This window comes from Mycteria americana, chromosome 2 (assembly GCF_035582795.1).
Source record: "Mycteria americana isolate JAX WOST 10 ecotype Jacksonville Zoo and Gardens chromosome 2, USCA_MyAme_1.0, whole genome shotgun sequence".
Classification (NCBI taxonomy): domain Eukaryota; kingdom Metazoa; phylum Chordata; class Aves; order Ciconiiformes; family Ciconiidae; genus Mycteria; species Mycteria americana.
The window spans coordinates 110,572,756-110,589,295 of NC_134366.1; the positions used below are offsets into that span (position 1 = coordinate 110,572,756).

Here is a 16,540-nt window from a genome sequence, read left to right on the forward strand (position 1 = left end):
TTGTGTCCCATTTTGTTGACTTTTGTTTCGCGAGTGTCAGGTTCAGCCTGGATACGGTCTGACACACTTTCAAAGCAGACCATCCCTGCCCTGGCACAGCGGAGCTCCCTCCCCTCCCCAGCGCTGCCCTGGGCACCGCACACACGCACACTCGCACACGCGGAACCGCATGCGGAGATTACAGGACTGCAACAAAATGAAGTTTCTAGTTTTAAACGTGTTGGCAACGGCGGAGAGGATGGAGGCTGACAGGCTCGGCGTGACACACCTCAGGAACTACGCCGATCCCTCCAGCTCCCGCGTACAAAGAAGTACAAACTACAGCCCTGTCTCTTCCCCACCAAGGTGCTGCTCCCCCCCCCCCCGCTCCGCCGCCGCCCCCCCCCGCCCCAAACCCCAAAGCCCCGGAGGCAGCCACCCGGGGTGTTTAAATCTGCAGCGGGGCTGGAGAAACCGCTCCCCCCGCGGCAATGCTTCCCGGCGGGTTAACCCCTCCCCTGCCGTGCCCGCGGCACCCCTGCGCCGGCAGCGAGGGCCGGCGCGGGGAGGCGGAGGGTGTTACCTGCGGAGCGCCGGGGTGCCTGCTGCTTTCTCCGCGGCATGCTGCCGCCGCCGCCGCCGCCTCGCCGCCCGCCGCCGCCGCAGAGTTTCCGCGCAGGACTCCTCTTCCGATCCCCCTCTTTTCATGCAGAAACAAACACACACGCACACACCCGCGCACACACACACAAATAAAAAAATAAAATAAGGGGGGGGGAGGAAGAAGGGAGGGAGGGAGGGAAGGAGGGAGGGAGGGGGAGGAAGGAGAAAAGAAAGCGGATTCAACTTCTAATTCCGCCTAGGAAGAGCGAGAGGGAGGGTGGGGAGGACTGGGAGAGAGGGAGAGGAGGAGGAAGGAGGAGGGGGGGGGAGGAAGGAGAAAAAGTTTGGTCGGGTTCTCCTCTCGCCCGGTCCGGGTCCCCCCCCCGGGTCAGCTCCCGGCGCGGCGAGCGGGGTGCGCGGGGCGGGGGGGAAGGTGGGGTGTGGGATGAGGCAAGCCGCGGACTGGTGACAGGGATGCCAATTTCCGCCGCCACTCCAAAAACTTGCTTAGGAAATGTTTTCATTTACAAGGTTAATTTTCCTCCCTCTCTCTCACACTCTCTCTCTCTCTCTCTCTCTCTTAAGTTCCTTATAAGACAAAGCTCTTCAGTCCTCTCGGCAGCAGCAGCAGCAGCAGGGAAGATGCCAGTGGAGATGTGCAAAATAAATAAGATTTGATCAGTTCAATCTGTAGCCCAAATCCATTATCTTTCTTTCGTTCCTTTTTTTTTTTCCCCCTCCTGTTCCTCTCTCCCCTTCTCCCCCTCCTTTCCTTAATCACTTCTTCGTCTTCTTCTCCTCCTTCTTCGCGGCGGAGAGCCGAGCAAGCGGCGGCGATGAGACGGTAAATTCAGTCACTCCCCCCCTCTCAGGCGTTCTCCGAGATCAAAGAGTCTCAAAGCGCAACTTTCTCGCTCGCTCGCTGGCTGGCTTGTTTCAAGCTCGTGGATTTGTGTGTTGTTGTTGCGGTTGTTGTTGGGGGGTTTTTTGTTTGTTTGGTTTTTTTTTTATTGCGTTGATAATAGTTTGTTCATTGTGCAAAAAAACGAGGTCGATCCCGTCTCTCCTTCTCCTCCCAGCACTTAGTCTAAGAGCAAGAAAGCAAATAATAAAAAGGAGTAAAGCCCCATACATACATATACACCGGATGGGAAATGTCAGTCACTCCTCCACCTTCCAAACAGTCACAGATCAAACAGTGTCACCACCGGAGAGGACTACTTTTCTCTCTTGCTCTCCCTTTTTTTTCCTCCACAAATCGAAGCTTCTTCTGATACTAAATATAACGCAAACACATTTTTTTATCATGGATTTTTTTTTTTTTTGGCTGATCTTGATCTGCAACAGAAGAAAAAAAAAAAAAAAAAAGACACACACACAAAAAAATTTGCCAAAACCAAGAAAAACCCCGGAGAGTGTGTGCAAAGAGGGGGGGGGAGGAAGAAAAGACATTCACTGAGTGGGAGAGATTAACGTGAACTGTCCCCCCCCCTAAACTCCTGGGAGAGAAAGAGATCCACTCTCCCTCTCTTCTCTTTTCACTGAAATATAACACACATTCGGATCCCAGGGCTCTCAGACAGTCTCAACTGATAGACAGACACATCGAGCTGCTTTTCCTGCTTCAGTTTGTTACTCCTCCTCCTCTTGCCCACGTCACCCTGACAATTACAAATAGGTCTCACACAAACCCATACCTGTCAATCTTTTTAATTGCTTTGTTTTCATTTTTTTTTCCTTTCCCAGAGCTAAACAATATGACAAAAAAAGAAGTCTTAATACAGCGCGGCATAAAAGATTCCTCATGTGAGACACGCGTTGAGGGGGTTGTTATTATAATCCACTTGCTAAAGTGCTGTGCAAGACGCATGTGCTGATTTAACTTCAGCAGAGGTCTTGTTCCAGCAAACTTAAAAAAAAAAAAAAAAAAAAGGCAGGAGATGATACCTCGCCGTGGCACACGTCTAACCGGCATTGAATTAAAAATGATTTGTGGGAGATTACAGTTCATCCTTACTTTAAAATACCAACAGATTGCAGAGCAAGAACTGCAGCATATGAAACATGCTGCTAATAGATTTTGCACAGTATGTGTCTGGGGATTTATATAATGTTAACTGCAAGAACAGAAGGGTTCTTCCCTTTCTTTTTTAAGTCAAGAAAGCAAATAAAAACTACCCAGCTGATTCCGAAAGGAAAACACTGGGAACTGCAATTTTGCTCTCTTTCGGGCAGAAGGGGATGTATTCTTTTCTGCTTTTAATTATTAATACCGCACAATTAAGCAATAAGCTGTTTATACTGGTAGGATGGAGTTAATTCTAGGAATTACAAGTGAGCTCCTCCGACATCGGTGCAACATCTCTATTACATTACCTCCCTCCCTCCCTCCACGTAGTTGTTCCAAGTCGGGATTGGCGGCTCTATCACAACATTTACTTCGGTCCCTTGACCCAGTTGATTTCCTGCGCAGGTTCCCTCTCCCAAACGTATTCTACAGCGAGAGGCGATTTTGATTTTTTTTAAGGAGAAAGAAAGGGAAAAAAATGTTTTCCTGACAGTAACAGGGAGCGGGGAACAACCCCGCGACCCAAACAGACAGCAGCCTGTTCACCTTCCCCTCCTCGCAGGAGGGCGGCGGGAGGAGTGCCGCCCGCGAAGGGCACCCCGCGCGGCTCTCCCGGCGGCGGGGAGAGCTTCGCCTTTTAAATCCCTTCACGCGCCGCGCGTGGAGCCCGCGCCTCAGCCGCCCCAACGGCTGCAACCGCCGCCGCGCGCGACCCGGCCCCCGCACCGCGCGGCGCCGCGCCCGCGCGCGGTTGCTAACGGCTCGGGGTTGATTCGTACCACCTTGCGAGGAAGTGAACGTTTCGCACGGAAGGGGCGGAGCCTCCGCCCGCAGGCAGCGGCTCCTCGGCGGCGGCTAATAACAACATTAGAAGATTAGCTGCAACTTCTCTCCACTTCTCTAACCTTATCGATCTGATAATTTATCGTGCTTTCTTCCTACTTTTTTTTTTTTTAAAGTAGAAAGATAACCTCTTTTTGTAAACTAAAGAACGGGGCGGGGGGGAGGGAATATCCGAGGTGTGCCTCTCTCCCTCCCTCTCTCTCTCTCTCTCCTCTGTTTTTTAAATCCCTTAGTCAGAGGCAGCGTGCAAATTAAAAGCAACCTTAGGAGAAAATCCAGCCTTCCGTACATCTGCCTCACCGACAGGGAGAGTACGGCCCCAGTTGCCGTCCTCAGGCGTGGCGGCGGTGGCAGGCAGTGCCCGTGTGTGTGTGGTGAGGCGGGTCAGGCACAGCCCGGGCAGCCGCTGGCGGCGGCGGCGGGCTTGCGGGACGGACGGCCGCGAGAGCGGGCCAGCCTTGCTCCTCGGTAACGCTAGCGGCGGCAGAAGACGACCGGCTGCAGGGGACCATCTCGCCGCTGCTCCTCTGGCGGCGTTTCCGCGTGGTGGAGGGGCTGGCTGGGTGGGGAGGACGGAGGCAGGCTGCAGCTTGCTGCACGGGGCTTTATTTACATACACAAATAGCTGCGTGCGGAGAGCTGCTCCTGCCAGCTCGGCGGCGGTGGGTCCTGCGAGCTGCCTGGAGAATCCCGAGCTGGAGCTCTCCCGCGCGGGGGGGGAGAGGAGAGCCGAGGCAGGGCATGAGTTTTAGCGCAAAAAGCGGCGCTTTGCTGAGCTCCCGGGCAGCGCGGGGCTGGTGGCGGCGGCGGCAGCAGCCGTCCTGCGCCGCGGCGGGTCCCGCCTGGTCCTACTTCGGTGGCAGCCGGCCGCGGCCCATCTTGGACATGTCCTACTCCCGTCACTTTCTGGATTTCCAGGGCTCGTCCATCCCCAGCTCCATGAAGAAGCTGGTGGTGACTAAGCTGAGCCAAAACTTCAGGGAAGCGGTTACCCTGCGGCAGGACGCGCCCGTGCCACTCCCGGGAGACGGAGACCTCCTTGTCAGGAACAGGTGAGCGCCCGCCCGCCCCGCCCGGCCCCCCGCGCCCCGGCCCCGCGGCGGCTCCCTCCGCCTTGTCGCACCTTGTGGCCTGCTCCCTCACACACGCTCCCTCACTTTGGAGACCGGCTCCAAAGTTGTACCAGCTGCCATCTGGCGACTGTTAATTTAATTTTATTGTTGTTGTTGTTGTTTTGAACGGCTGGGGCTACAGTCCGGTCGCCCCGTCCACGTGTGTGGGGGTGACGCTTCCTCCTCCTCCTCTTTCCCTGACGGGGGTGGTGGGGGTGTGTGTGTGTGCGCGCTGTTGCTGGCGTACGCCTGCCCGAAGGAAGGGAAACACCTCAGGGCCCCAGCGCCAAGGCGGGGACGAGGCAAGTTCTGCGTTCAGCGAGCCCGAGGAGGGAGTGAGACGCCGGGAAGCGCTCGGGAGTCCCTCTCAGGTCCCTGCCCGGGCTCGTTACACGCACGTAGTCCCCGCGGCGTGAGTGTGTCCCCACCGCACCCGCACAACTCTCGGGGACGCTGACCCACAGCCGCGTGCCCCCGGCGTCGCGACGTGGGTGCGGGCCCACGCCAGCCGCTCTCCTCTGCGCGACGCCGCGCCCGCTGCCCCCCATGCCTTTTTCCTTGCCCCCGCCCCGGCGCGGCCCGCCCGCCGCTACCCCTCAGCCAGCCGTGACTCACCAGGGAGGCAGAGGGCCGGGGCCCGCCGCCCTGCCAGCCCCGGCCGCCGCGGCACCACCCCCGCCTCTGCGCGCCAAAAGCGGGCGGCGGGGAGGGGGCAGGGCGGCCGCCCGGCAGCGGCGCGGCCGTGCTCGGCCTCGCTCGGCAGGACGCGAGCCCGCAGTTGTTGGCGGCTTTAGAGTGGAGCCGGGTCGGGCGAAGAGTGAGGAGGTGACATTTTGCTTAACATAATACGCCATAAATCCTGCGCCAGCGCTAGGACTGCGCGTCCGGCGCGGTGAGCAGCTCGCCATGAAATGAAGACTCTGAGGACAAAACGTGCCTCCCCCCAGCTGTCTCCATAAACCTGTTTGTTCTCGGTGGCTCCTTCCTAGGCGTTGTCGTTCCTTAAGCTAAAAGTAAGCCTTTTAAAGTTCAGAGGTTTCTCTGCCCGCGAGGGGAAGCTGAAACTCTGGGAACTTCGGAGTAGACTGCGTGGCTGGCACAGGAGAGAGCAGCACTTTCAGGTTCTTGTCAAGAAAGGAAATCGTAGTAACACATAGTTTTTGCCATGCTCTGCGTTGGAGCTTAAAGATGTTAAGAAGCACTAAGTTGGCTTGAGAACGATGCTGGAAGTTCTGTTAAGGCAGCGTGTGACTCTGTGTGTGGTGTGCGTGTGTGTATGTGTAATCTCTAGCGTGTGTCCATATGTAACACATAAATACACAGTAAAGAAGGGGTAAGGAGAAGGAAGAACAGGGACTCCTCCAGGAGCTGATGAGAAAGCTTATGTGGCACTTTAATCCGATGCTGACATCTTCCACTAGGATTTCTGAGACCAAAATTCCCTCCAAACCTCAAAGTCTAAAACATCGTGTGGCTGCATCCACTAATGACCATGAAACAGTAATGGCATGAAACAGCCATCAAGCTGGAGTTAAATTCCTTTTCGTGAAAGAGGTCGAAAGACTTGAGATACAAGTAGCAACTCTCTACTCGGATAATGGAAGACAGAGCGACATCCTTGTTTCTCAAATCCCCTCCCCCCCCATGCGCACTTGGGAGACTTTGTCATTCCCCCCCCCCCCCCCCCCCCCCCCGCCGTGAATTTAAAAAATTTATTCATTTTTTTATACGGCTTCCAGTGTAACTCTTCCTTTCTCCCTCTCCTCCCTCCCTTTGCTGGGTGGGCTCCCTGGGTGCTGGGGGGATGTGCACACCTCACGGTGAAAGGGCTGAGGCACGGAGCTTGTACCAGACTAAAGGCAGGAGCTGGTCCACAGATTCAGGCAGGCAATTACTGGGTTTTAACACATCAGCCTATTACACACATGTTCCTGTTACAGACACACACGCATGAGTGGGGATGGAGGGGAGGGAGAGGTGAGTGATGAAGTCTAGATTTAGAGTTTATACGTTTTGTAATATTTGGGGTTCTGTGGCATTTCCTCTCTGTTATTATTTTCTGGGGAGTATCACAGAAGACACGGGATCACGTTACTGAAAAACATTCTCTATATATGAGCTGCAGCAGGAAGCGAGTTCTGAACGTTTCCCCCTCTCTTGTCACTCTGGGGAAGCATTTTCCCATCCCGAAAGGATGAGTCCCTGGCTTTATTTAGTTTTTTTAAAAAAACAAGCCCTAAATACAACTGTACATTTTCTAATAGGTAGAAATATACAATTAAAAACAAAACAATAAAGGACTTGAGTTCCAAGAGTGCATTTGCGGATTTGTTCATTTTAGTCCCAGTCATGCCAATGAATAGTATTAATTGCTTTGAGCTTTTTATGCAAAACAATCCTCATCCACCACAATAAAATCTGGTTTTGGATTTAGGGGAATGGGAAATTGAAATGTGCTGACTTCCTGTATGGATAGATATTTTAAAATAAGATGCAGTTAGGGTGAACTTTCTTCTCCTCTTTCTTCTCTTTGAGAGAACTAAGCCAGCAACCCTTATTTCTACTTTTTCATAGGGGAAAAAAAAAATCCATCCTTTATTCAGAAATTCTTCAAAACTAGAAATCTATTTAAAGCAATTTTTTTTACTTCGATTCTGTGTAGGAGAGGAGGAGGAAGAAGGGAAAAGGTGAATAAAAAATCCTTAATGAAGCCATTTAAGCTCCATATGTCCCTTTGTCCTGTTTTCGGGGGGGGGGGGGGGGGGGCAGGGAGGGCAAGGTTCTTCCGTTTTATTGCAGGAGAAGGATCCAAAGGCTGTGAAGATTTGGTCCTTCTTAAAGTTGTTGGGAGATTTTCGAGATTTTCTTGAGGAGGTGGTGCATTTCGTTTCCATAATACCTGTAACGATTTGCTGTTGGGCTGGAAGATGGGAAAAAAGTTTCTAGACAAGGGAGTAAGAGGGGTTGAGAAAGTTTTTGAACCAAGGGACTAATGGATCACAGTGGGAAAAGTGGAGGACTATTCCTGCTGAGTGTTTGGTCTAAATATTGTTTTTCTTGCATAGTACTGGTTTGGATGACTCTGTTTTGTCTGTGTTTAAGGCTGTGGTGCTGGTTTTCAGTGTCTCACGCTTTGTTGTGGTACGAAAAGCAGCATTTCCTCCCCTCGGCGGTGTCCTCCTGTTTTCTATAATAAACAGTACGAGGGGATTCAACACTGTTAAGTATAAATAAAACGGGTGACTCAATGTGCGTAATTATTTTGGGAAAAGCCGATCTCTAGCCTTTTTTTCCCCCTCAGGTTTACATCTTGAAATGTTGAAGGAGCAAGCCTCAATTAGAAACTACTAAATTAAATAATACATTTTAAGTAAGAAAGTAAGACAATATAAAAAATCTGGAAGGGGTCTTAAAACCCACCAGCACCCCAAGGAATTGTTACTTCTGTGCTCTCCTTTTCTCAGTCTCAGAAGTTAGTAAACTGATCTTCAACTTGCAAATCGTACTCATTCCTACTTTTAAAAGCAAAATAATCTAAGAAACTGCGGGCATATCCTACCACCTCCCTTCTGTCAGCCGGAATGACAAGGCAAATTAGACAGTACGGTTTAATCCAGACGCTGCGTACCATCGTTTTAATGTGCGAGGAATCCAAGAGTCTAAACAACCTTTAAAGAAAAAAAAAAGCCCGCACAATGCGAACAGGAGTTTTGAGTTTGCACACAATAAAAAGGGAGTTTAAAAAAATGAGGGGGGAGGGCTGGGCGGCAGGCTGCATTGATCAGTAGTGATGAGCCCAGGGAGAACCATTTCCCGTGGCCCAGCAGCCCCGCGGAGACGGGGAGGGAGCGGGTGCGTGTGCACGCGTGTCTGTGTCTCCTGTGCGTGTGCATGGATGCGTGTGTGTACGGGGGGCGGGCGGCGGGGACGAGCCCCCCGCGCAGCGGGGCAGCGCACAGGGCTTTGTCCGCCCCAGCCCCTGCCAGCGCGGAGCGGGCAGCGGCGGGCAGGGCTGCCCGGCCCGCCTGCCCCTCTCCCACGGCCGAGCTCCGCCTGCGCGCCGGCAGCGCGCGTTCGCGGGCAGGGCCGGGGGCGCGGTGCCGCGGGCGCCCCGCGTCCCCTGCCCGGCGCCCGGCCGCCCCAGCCCCGCGGGAAGCCCCGCACCTTGCCCGGCGCGGCGGGGGGCGGCCGGGCAGCGCCAACTTGTGCGCCGCGGCCCCTGCAGCCGCACGCACAAGTTGCGGCGGGGCCCGGGCGGGGACGGGTTTGCATCCTCTCCGGCTCCAGAACAAAAGCAGCGGTGCGTGTGCCGGAGTCCTGCTCGGCAGGCGTCTGTCCCGCTGCACGACGCGCCCCTTCCCCGCAGGCAAAGTTTTTGTCCTCAGAGGGTTATTTACCTGCCTTCGTGCTCTCCCCGCTGCAGCGCAGCGCTGACAAGAAGGGGAAACTCCTCGAGGGAGGGAGACGGGGGCTTGCTACTGTCAGCACTGCTCTGCCTCCCCTTCCATAGGGTGCGCTGCCCCAGCCGAGGGCACGGCGGCTCCGCAGCGTGCGGCAGCAGGCGTGCGCCGGCGGCGTGAGGAGGGAGGCTCAGCCCCGCGGGGAGCGAGGACCTGCCTCTCGGGCTGGGGCCGGGGGCTGGTGCGGGGGCAGAGTGAGCGCCTGGGGGCTGGCCTGGCAGCCACCGAGAGCCCCCAGTCGGGCGAAGGGCTGAGAGCGGGAAGGGGGCGAGCGCAGCTCCCCGCCGGCCTCTCGCCCTCAGCTGCCTTCCGCAGAAGTTGGGGTGTAGAAGCGGGAGGAGGCTAGTGCCGCGCCGGCACGCCTCGCCACGGTGCTCCGAGCCCTTCTCCCTGGCGCCCGAGGGACACGGTTTGCCTCGGGAGCTGCTGCTCCGTTACCAATTTTTATATGTCTTTTAGGAGTACTCTATGGGAGTTACCTTAAAGCAGGATAATAGGCGATTTTTTGTGTCTACGAACAAGACGCAGGCATTTTTTGTTGCGGCTGAGCAGTGAATTAAGGGCAGGATTAAACAGAGCAACAGTCACTTGCACCTATTTTATGCATGGATATGTTTATACATACGTGACTTTTTATACGTAACACATTACCTTGGTGAAAGTTTGAGGCTCCCCATGCTATAAAGAATGAAGGAAATCAAAATGAGCAAAGCGGTTGTAGCTCTCCTCGTTCTGTGTGCAAGCAATTTCAAACTACACGCACATATGATTTGAGCCTATTGCTAACTGCAACAATTGAAAGTGCACTGTTCGCATACTTCTGCAGCTTTTGCATGGTATCAGATACACCTTTCAGGTTGTCACTTCACCATGTGGTAAAAGTCCTGGTATTTTCTGTTGTCTGTGTTTCTTTTTTACGTTTTCCAGTTAACAGAACCTTCCCCAGTCTCTCTTCCATTTCCTGTGTAGAAGTATTATTATGTTTTTTTTTTTAAAAAAAGTATTACTAAAATATTCTTTGTGTTTGAGCTAGGTCATAGCTTTCTTTTAGGCAGTATCTCCCAGTGCTTAATCAAGTTGTGAGAATATCTCTATCTATTTTCTAAAAAAAAAAAAAAAATTAGCATCCATTTTCACCTGTTAGAGGTCAGTAGGACTTGATACTCAGTCTTATAATTTTAGTCCTTCTGTGCAAGGTTGTTTTGATGTGTTGCAAGTAATTTATATAAAGAAAAATATTTTAACGTTGACATTAGCTACATCAAAAGGCAAATTTGCTGTAGTGACTCCATCAATTAAAAAGTACTTGCCTACAGTAACACGACCTTGCAAATGACATCGATAGTTAATATGATCGTTAGTCATTAACAGTATTATTATATTCAAAAATGTAAATTTGTTGCCAGAATCCACATATTTACCGCTTTGCACGTTTTACTCTTCAGTGTTTTCACATCTTGTATAAAGTGGTCAATTAATTTTCATCCTTTAATCTTGTACAGAATTATTTTTAGTTTGCTTAGTTTGGTCAAATGGACCTGAGGAAAATACAAGTTGGGTTTTGTTTTTGTTTTTTTTTTCTTTCAGCAAATTTATCTTTAATTCTATAGTAACAGAATGTAAACTACAAAAGTCTGATAGAAGTAGTGTCTGGAGTGTACTCATTGTTCAAATATACCAATAATCAGAAAAAAGTCTCATACTTATCCCACAACTTTAAATTGAAGGTTTCTCATACGACAAAGACTTGGTAAGGAGTAAATCTCGTTAATACATTTTTGTTTTCTTCTAGATTTGTCGGCATTAATGCATCTGACATAAACTACTCAGCTGGTCGATATGACGCATCAGTTAAACCCCCATTTGATATAGGTTTTGAAGGTGTCGGTGATGTGGTAGCATTAGGACTCAGTGCTAGTGCTGATTACACAGTGGGTCAAGCTGTGGCCTACGTGAAAGCAGGTTCCTTTGCTGAATACACAGTTGTGCCTGCCAAACAAGCAGTTCCTCTACCCTCTGTGAAACCCGAGTTTCTTACTTTAATGGTAAGTGGGGCTACCGCATACATCAGTTTGAAAGAGCTGGGAGAGCTGTCTGAAGGCAAGAAGGTTCTGGTGACAGCAGCGGCTGGAGGAACGGGCCAGTTCGCTGTGCAGCTTGCAAAGAAGGCAAAATGCCATGTAATTGGAACCTGCTCCAGTGATGAAAAGGGTGGTTTTCTGAAATCCATTGGCTGTGACCATACGATCAACTATAAAACTGAAAACGTTGAATCTGTTCTTAGGAAAGACTACCCTGAAGGTGTGGATGTAGTGTATGAATCTGTTGGGGGAAAGATGTTTGACTTGGCTCTTAACTCCTTGGCTACCAAAGGGCGCCTGATAGTTATTGGTTTTATCGCTGGCTACCAAAACCCTACTGGCCTCCAGCCCATTAAAGCGGAGTTACTGCCAGCAAAACTATTGAAGAAGTCTGCCAGCATCCGGGGTTTCTTCTTGAACCATTACCTTTCTGAATACAAAATGGCTCTGAAGCACTTGCTCAAGATGCATGAAGAAGGAGACCTGGTTTGTGAGGTGGACTTTGGAGACATGTCTCCGGAGGGCAGGTTCACTGGCTTGGAGTCTGTATTCCGTGCTGTAGATTACATGTACATGGGAAAAAACATTGGAAAAATTGTAGTTGAATTACCTCACTCTGTCAACAGTAAGCTGTAAAAACAGAACAATGATATAAATCAGAAGAGAGAAAATGGGCACTTTATGCCTCAGAATTACTAGAAACAATTTCTTTTTTGAGCTTAGTAATGGATAGTATATTAAAAAACAGCATTAAGGTGTTAATAAAAAGTTTTGTGTTTTTTTTCTTTTCTTAAAAGTGCTTAAATCGGTGGCTGTAGCACAGACTTAATGGGCCTGTGTTTGATTCTGTCGCTTAGGCTAGCATGAGACGAGAACATTGTTCTTGACAGAATAAGTCTTGATGCAGAGGCAGATTTAGTCTGTCAGACTGGTTTGATAATACTTTATATATAGTTCAGCTCAGAAGAAAAAAATTCTTTCAGCAATTTTGATTCCCTGATTTAAAAATAAAATTGTTAGAACAAGACTAAGTAAAGAGTTGTATCTTGTGGTTGCTCTATTAATCTCTTGAAGTTTCTGGAAAAAAATATGCTCTTCTTTTTTTGTCACAAACACGATAATCATAATTCAGTTGCATCATGGATCATAGTAATATTCCTTGACTGGTTACACAGGGAACATTTATCCTCCAATTCTGACATGTCAGTAATATTAAGAAAAGCAACTTGACTTTTTTTTTTAATTATGTCTTTCGTAACTATAAACAACTGTGCAATTTTCTTTTAAATCTTTAACTACAAGTTGCAACATAATCTCATTTTCTTGCCTTTTCCTTTGCTACTGTTACTGTTTACTGTCCCGTCTCCCCTTTAGTCAGTATTACAAGATTATTGGAGTGGAGTTTTGAGCCATGTTCACGTGTGTTCAGGTCCTGCATATTTTTTGGAGATTTAATAAAGTTTAAAAAGCTATTCAACTATTTGTGGCATTTATTCATATTGATACGGTTCTTGCTGACTAGCTCCTTTGTAGGTAATCTCAGTGTTGTGGAGTTCTTTCACCAATGATTCTTGTTGTGACTTCCCATAATCAGGCTGCTGCTTCTACTTTTACTGAATATTGCTTCTGCAGAAGGCCTTTTACAAACAGCAGGACCATTTTAAATCTACAGGCACAGTACCTCATACACGTACTGACGCTCAGCCATAGATTATCTAGTGGGTGCAGTGAAAAGGTTTTGTAAAGTTTTGAAAATTCTTCCTCACTTAATAGATATTATTAACGGTACATACAGTGGGAATTCCTGCTAGAAGTGTAATATTTTCCAGAACAATAAAATACTTTAAACTATGCTTGCTCTACATCTTTTTTTCCATAGCAAACGTTTAAGATCTTAAAGGCTGATTTTGCCGCATCTTTTGAAATTATATACATTTGTATGCAGTTGGAGAGATGGAAATTTCCTAAGATCATACACCTAATAATAAACGTAATGATAGACTGATAATGTCTAGGAGTTGAAGGAGAAAATCCAGGGTAAACTTAGTTTTTGGGCATTATTCAGGACTGACTGTACACGACATTTTTAAAAGTAATATGTAGGAAAAACTTATATTTTACTCAGTAGTACAGGCAGTAGAAGAAGTATTTTTAACTTTGATTTAGCACATTGTTATTGTAATTTTTTAGTGCATATGTCATTAGCAACCTAAAGAATTGTGTGCAACAAAGAACTATCCCTTTTTTGGGCCATATCTGACTACTGGGCCATATTCATCCCACTTTGGAGGATTTTGGGGAAAGGCAGAATGGCTTGAGTCTTTGTTACCATTTCTGTTTTACTCACGCTGAGCATCAAACCACTATGATTTTTGTTTTCACCAAGATCTGCTGTCAGAAACATATTTCCTCTTTCCTCTCTAATATTACAAATGTGGTGTTTGGTGGGTTTTGCATAATTAGTAAGGTATATTGGCCTTCCAACTGGGTGCTAGAAAGATGCAAACAACTCAAGTACCGTAGAAGGTCAGAGCATACAAAGTTGTCACTATTTTATTCCTAGGCACATGGCTTCTTTTCTTGTTCAGAGAAAAGGTGGTGCCCTTGGTCAATAAATGCATCTCAAAAAAAAAGGCTGTTTGGGATGTACTAGGGCAAAATAAAAATAAAAAGAATACAATTGGTTACATCTGTGATACACACAGAAGAGTTGCATGGGTAACAATTTTTCAAATTAAGTTCCTGCAGTCAAATGCCAAAACCCATCCAAGTGGCTGGATTTTCAGAGGTGTTGATCACTGCCAGTCCAATGGAGTTAGGTGTTTCTGAGGCAGTGAATTCCAAATGTTTTTGTCATAAAAAGTTCTTCTTGTAACAGGATTCCGTTTGGACATACAGCATTCTACTTTCTTTTTAATATGTTAGTTCATATATGACATTGAGTAATGCAACTGCCCCGGGCTCTTTCGCTGATCAAAATAAGGGAAGAGAGGAACCTTTGGAAGGTTCACATATATATATATATACATATATCTTCAGATATGACATTTTGTTGTTTTAATTTTGGCTTCAGGCTTATTATTTAGCACTTTCATACTGATTACAGCATTAATAAAAAGTTTAAATTTGTTGTGTGCGGAATTTGTATGGCCAGTGTACTAATTTCTTAGGTGTTTGGGTCAGGCTGTGGCCATTGGGCTTGTCCTTTTCATCAAATGCCTATGTTAAGCTAAAGGGGTAACTCAGAGTATACATGGTTGCTCTTCCATGAATGAATCCAGAATGAAGAAGTAATTTTTGTTTTTAAAGATGCAACTTCTGTCATTTATGTTGCTGCAAGAGAGCATTATCAATGGGGAGAGGGTGAAAAGTATTTCTGAAACATGCAGATAAGCCTTTTCTGCTGAGATTCATAATAATTTTTGGTTTGCAGGGGGGGGAAAAAGCCAACTTCTCCTCTTTAAAACTATATTCTGCAAACTTACAGTTATGGGAGCAGGGCTGACTTTGAATAAGTAAGCTATGATGGATTTAAATAATGTTTAAATATTAGATGGATAGGAAAATGTATATGGCATGCACACACTGAGAGGTTTAAATGATGATAGGACATTGAACATACAAGGAAAAGAAATACTGTAGAGTCACAGCAAGGGATTAATAACAATACACTTAATATGCTTGCAAAAAAGGTGTATTAAAAGCTGTGTGCACAGTGGGGACTTAAATGATTAAAAATAATAATACATTTGCCTGGGAAGTACTAAGTATACTATATGTAGAGAGCAGGGATTTAAATAATAATACTATTAATAATAGCAGCTCATTGAGATGTGGTTGCTAGCACTACATCCTAATTTTACCTTTCTAAATGAATTTGCTACAGAGGAATCTGGCATTGTTTGCTGAGGCTAATAACAGAATTTCCTTTTCCTACACACATATGCTTCCATGGAAAAACAACAAAGAACTAGATGAAGAGCTGGCTTTTTTCCTGAGTCTGTCACATGTGTGCATACGCACGCGCACACGGACACACACGTACTCACTCTCTCCTGGCCTGCAACCCTCAGCACATTTTACAGATACGCTTCCTACTTAATTGCTATGCTGGAATCTCCTAATACCTTTTTGAATTAAGTTAGGTTTCTACCCAGCAATAGTTTGCTATATATTTGTACGTGTGCATATGTGTGTGTGTATATATATAAAAAAGTATATATTTAGTAAGTGGATATGAATAACTGCTGTGTCATGTAAATACATATAATTACAGTCTCTCAAGGAAAAGTTTGCAGTAGTGTTTGCAGATATTATATATATTCCTACTTCTGTCTGAGGAGTAAAGAAATTTCTCTGCTGAATAACTGTTAGTATCTATTTTACAAGATTTACTCATTTTCAGGTACCTAATGTAGCTGCTAGCATGCATGCACAACAATACAATTTATATGGTAAATGGAACCAAATAATGGCTTCACTGAATGTTATGGCTGCACTGAAGGGAAATGTCACGGTAAATAGCTGCCAAATTATGGATCATGCCGAAGTGTCACAACTGCACTAAAGACAAATAGCACTAGAGGCTATTGCCACTGTGACGCTTTTGAGTTATGAAGAAGAGGAGCAGCCTGATGTGAGCCTCTTTGTGTCCTCATTATAGCAAAGGGTTACTGGTGCAGTGTACAAGAAAACCTAGTCCTACGTGGTGGCTAGTTATTAATCTGTTCTTTTCGAATCTAACAGCTGTAGCAAACCAGAAAATCTTTTCCTTGCTTTATGAATACATACACACACACACAAACAAAGAAAAACCTGCAGGTTTTATGAATGTAAATGTGTACGGGAAATGACTGGTAATGGAAAAATGTTGTAATAAAATAATCTAATCAAAGAATATTATTAAATTTAACATCGTATGTGTCTGAAAGCTTTAGTTGCTTCTTATGCAGATAGATGTGTGAAATATAAGCAATAATGCACTTTCTCTCTTTGTAAAGACTTGAGTAGTAAGGACATTACCAACTAAATTGCTTCTTCTAAACTGAAGTGTGTCCCGGTTTCTTTCATTTTAATGGGAGGGTAATAAAGATGAAAGACTAACATTTTAACTGATGGATCCCTTAAGCTACAGAATCGAAATTTATTATGTTTTGAGGGAATATGCTAAATCCTGAAATGTGGAAAGAAGCAGGGAAATCCCAGGTAAAATAAAAGCAAAGTAACCCTTTTTTTTTTTTTTTTAAATATGACATACTTTTATGACTGGAAAAATACATACTGCTCTTACTTAAGCTGAGAAAACAATACTGGTCTCTCTGGGGCAAAAAAAAAAGGGAGGAGATATTTGGAGGGAAAAAAAAAGATTTGAAAATGGAGGGCCATCGCTCAGCA

The 16,540-nt window shown here is 47.0% G+C and overlaps 2 protein-coding genes across 4 annotated transcripts in view; one reads left to right on the forward strand and one right to left on the reverse strand.

Moving 5' to 3' along the window:
* The window catches only part of TSHZ1 (teashirt zinc finger homeobox 1), a 55,380-nt gene extending 53,209 nt beyond the window's left edge, over window positions 1–2,171 (reverse strand). For both annotated transcript variants that reach the window (XM_075494269.1, XM_075494268.1), the window contains exon 1: window positions 563–2,171. In XM_075494269.1, coding sequence (XP_075350384.1) covers window positions 563–602 — 40 coding nt within the window. In that variant the 5' untranslated portion in view covers window positions 603–2,171. The remainder of the gene's footprint in view (window positions 1–562) is intronic.
* A 1,268-nt stretch (window positions 2,172–3,439) lies between these two features.
* PTGR3 (prostaglandin reductase 3) lies at window positions 3,440–12,623 on the forward strand. 2 transcript variants are annotated; one of them, XM_075494271.1, is made up of 3 exons: window positions 3,440–3,961; window positions 4,412–4,545; window positions 10,858–12,623. In XM_075494271.1, the coding sequence occupies exons 2-3, from the start codon at window positions 4,433–4,435 to the stop codon at window positions 11,780–11,782; spliced, it is 1,038 nt and encodes a 345-aa protein (XP_075350386.1). In that variant the 5' UTR covers window positions 3,440–3,961; window positions 4,412–4,432; the 3' UTR covers window positions 11,783–12,623. The 2 variants fall into 2 exon arrangements, with proteins under 2 accessions (XP_075350386.1, XP_075350385.1); XM_075494270.1 differs by having other exon boundaries at window positions 3,440–4,545.
* The last annotated feature ends 3,917 nt before the right edge of the window (window positions 12,624–16,540 follow it).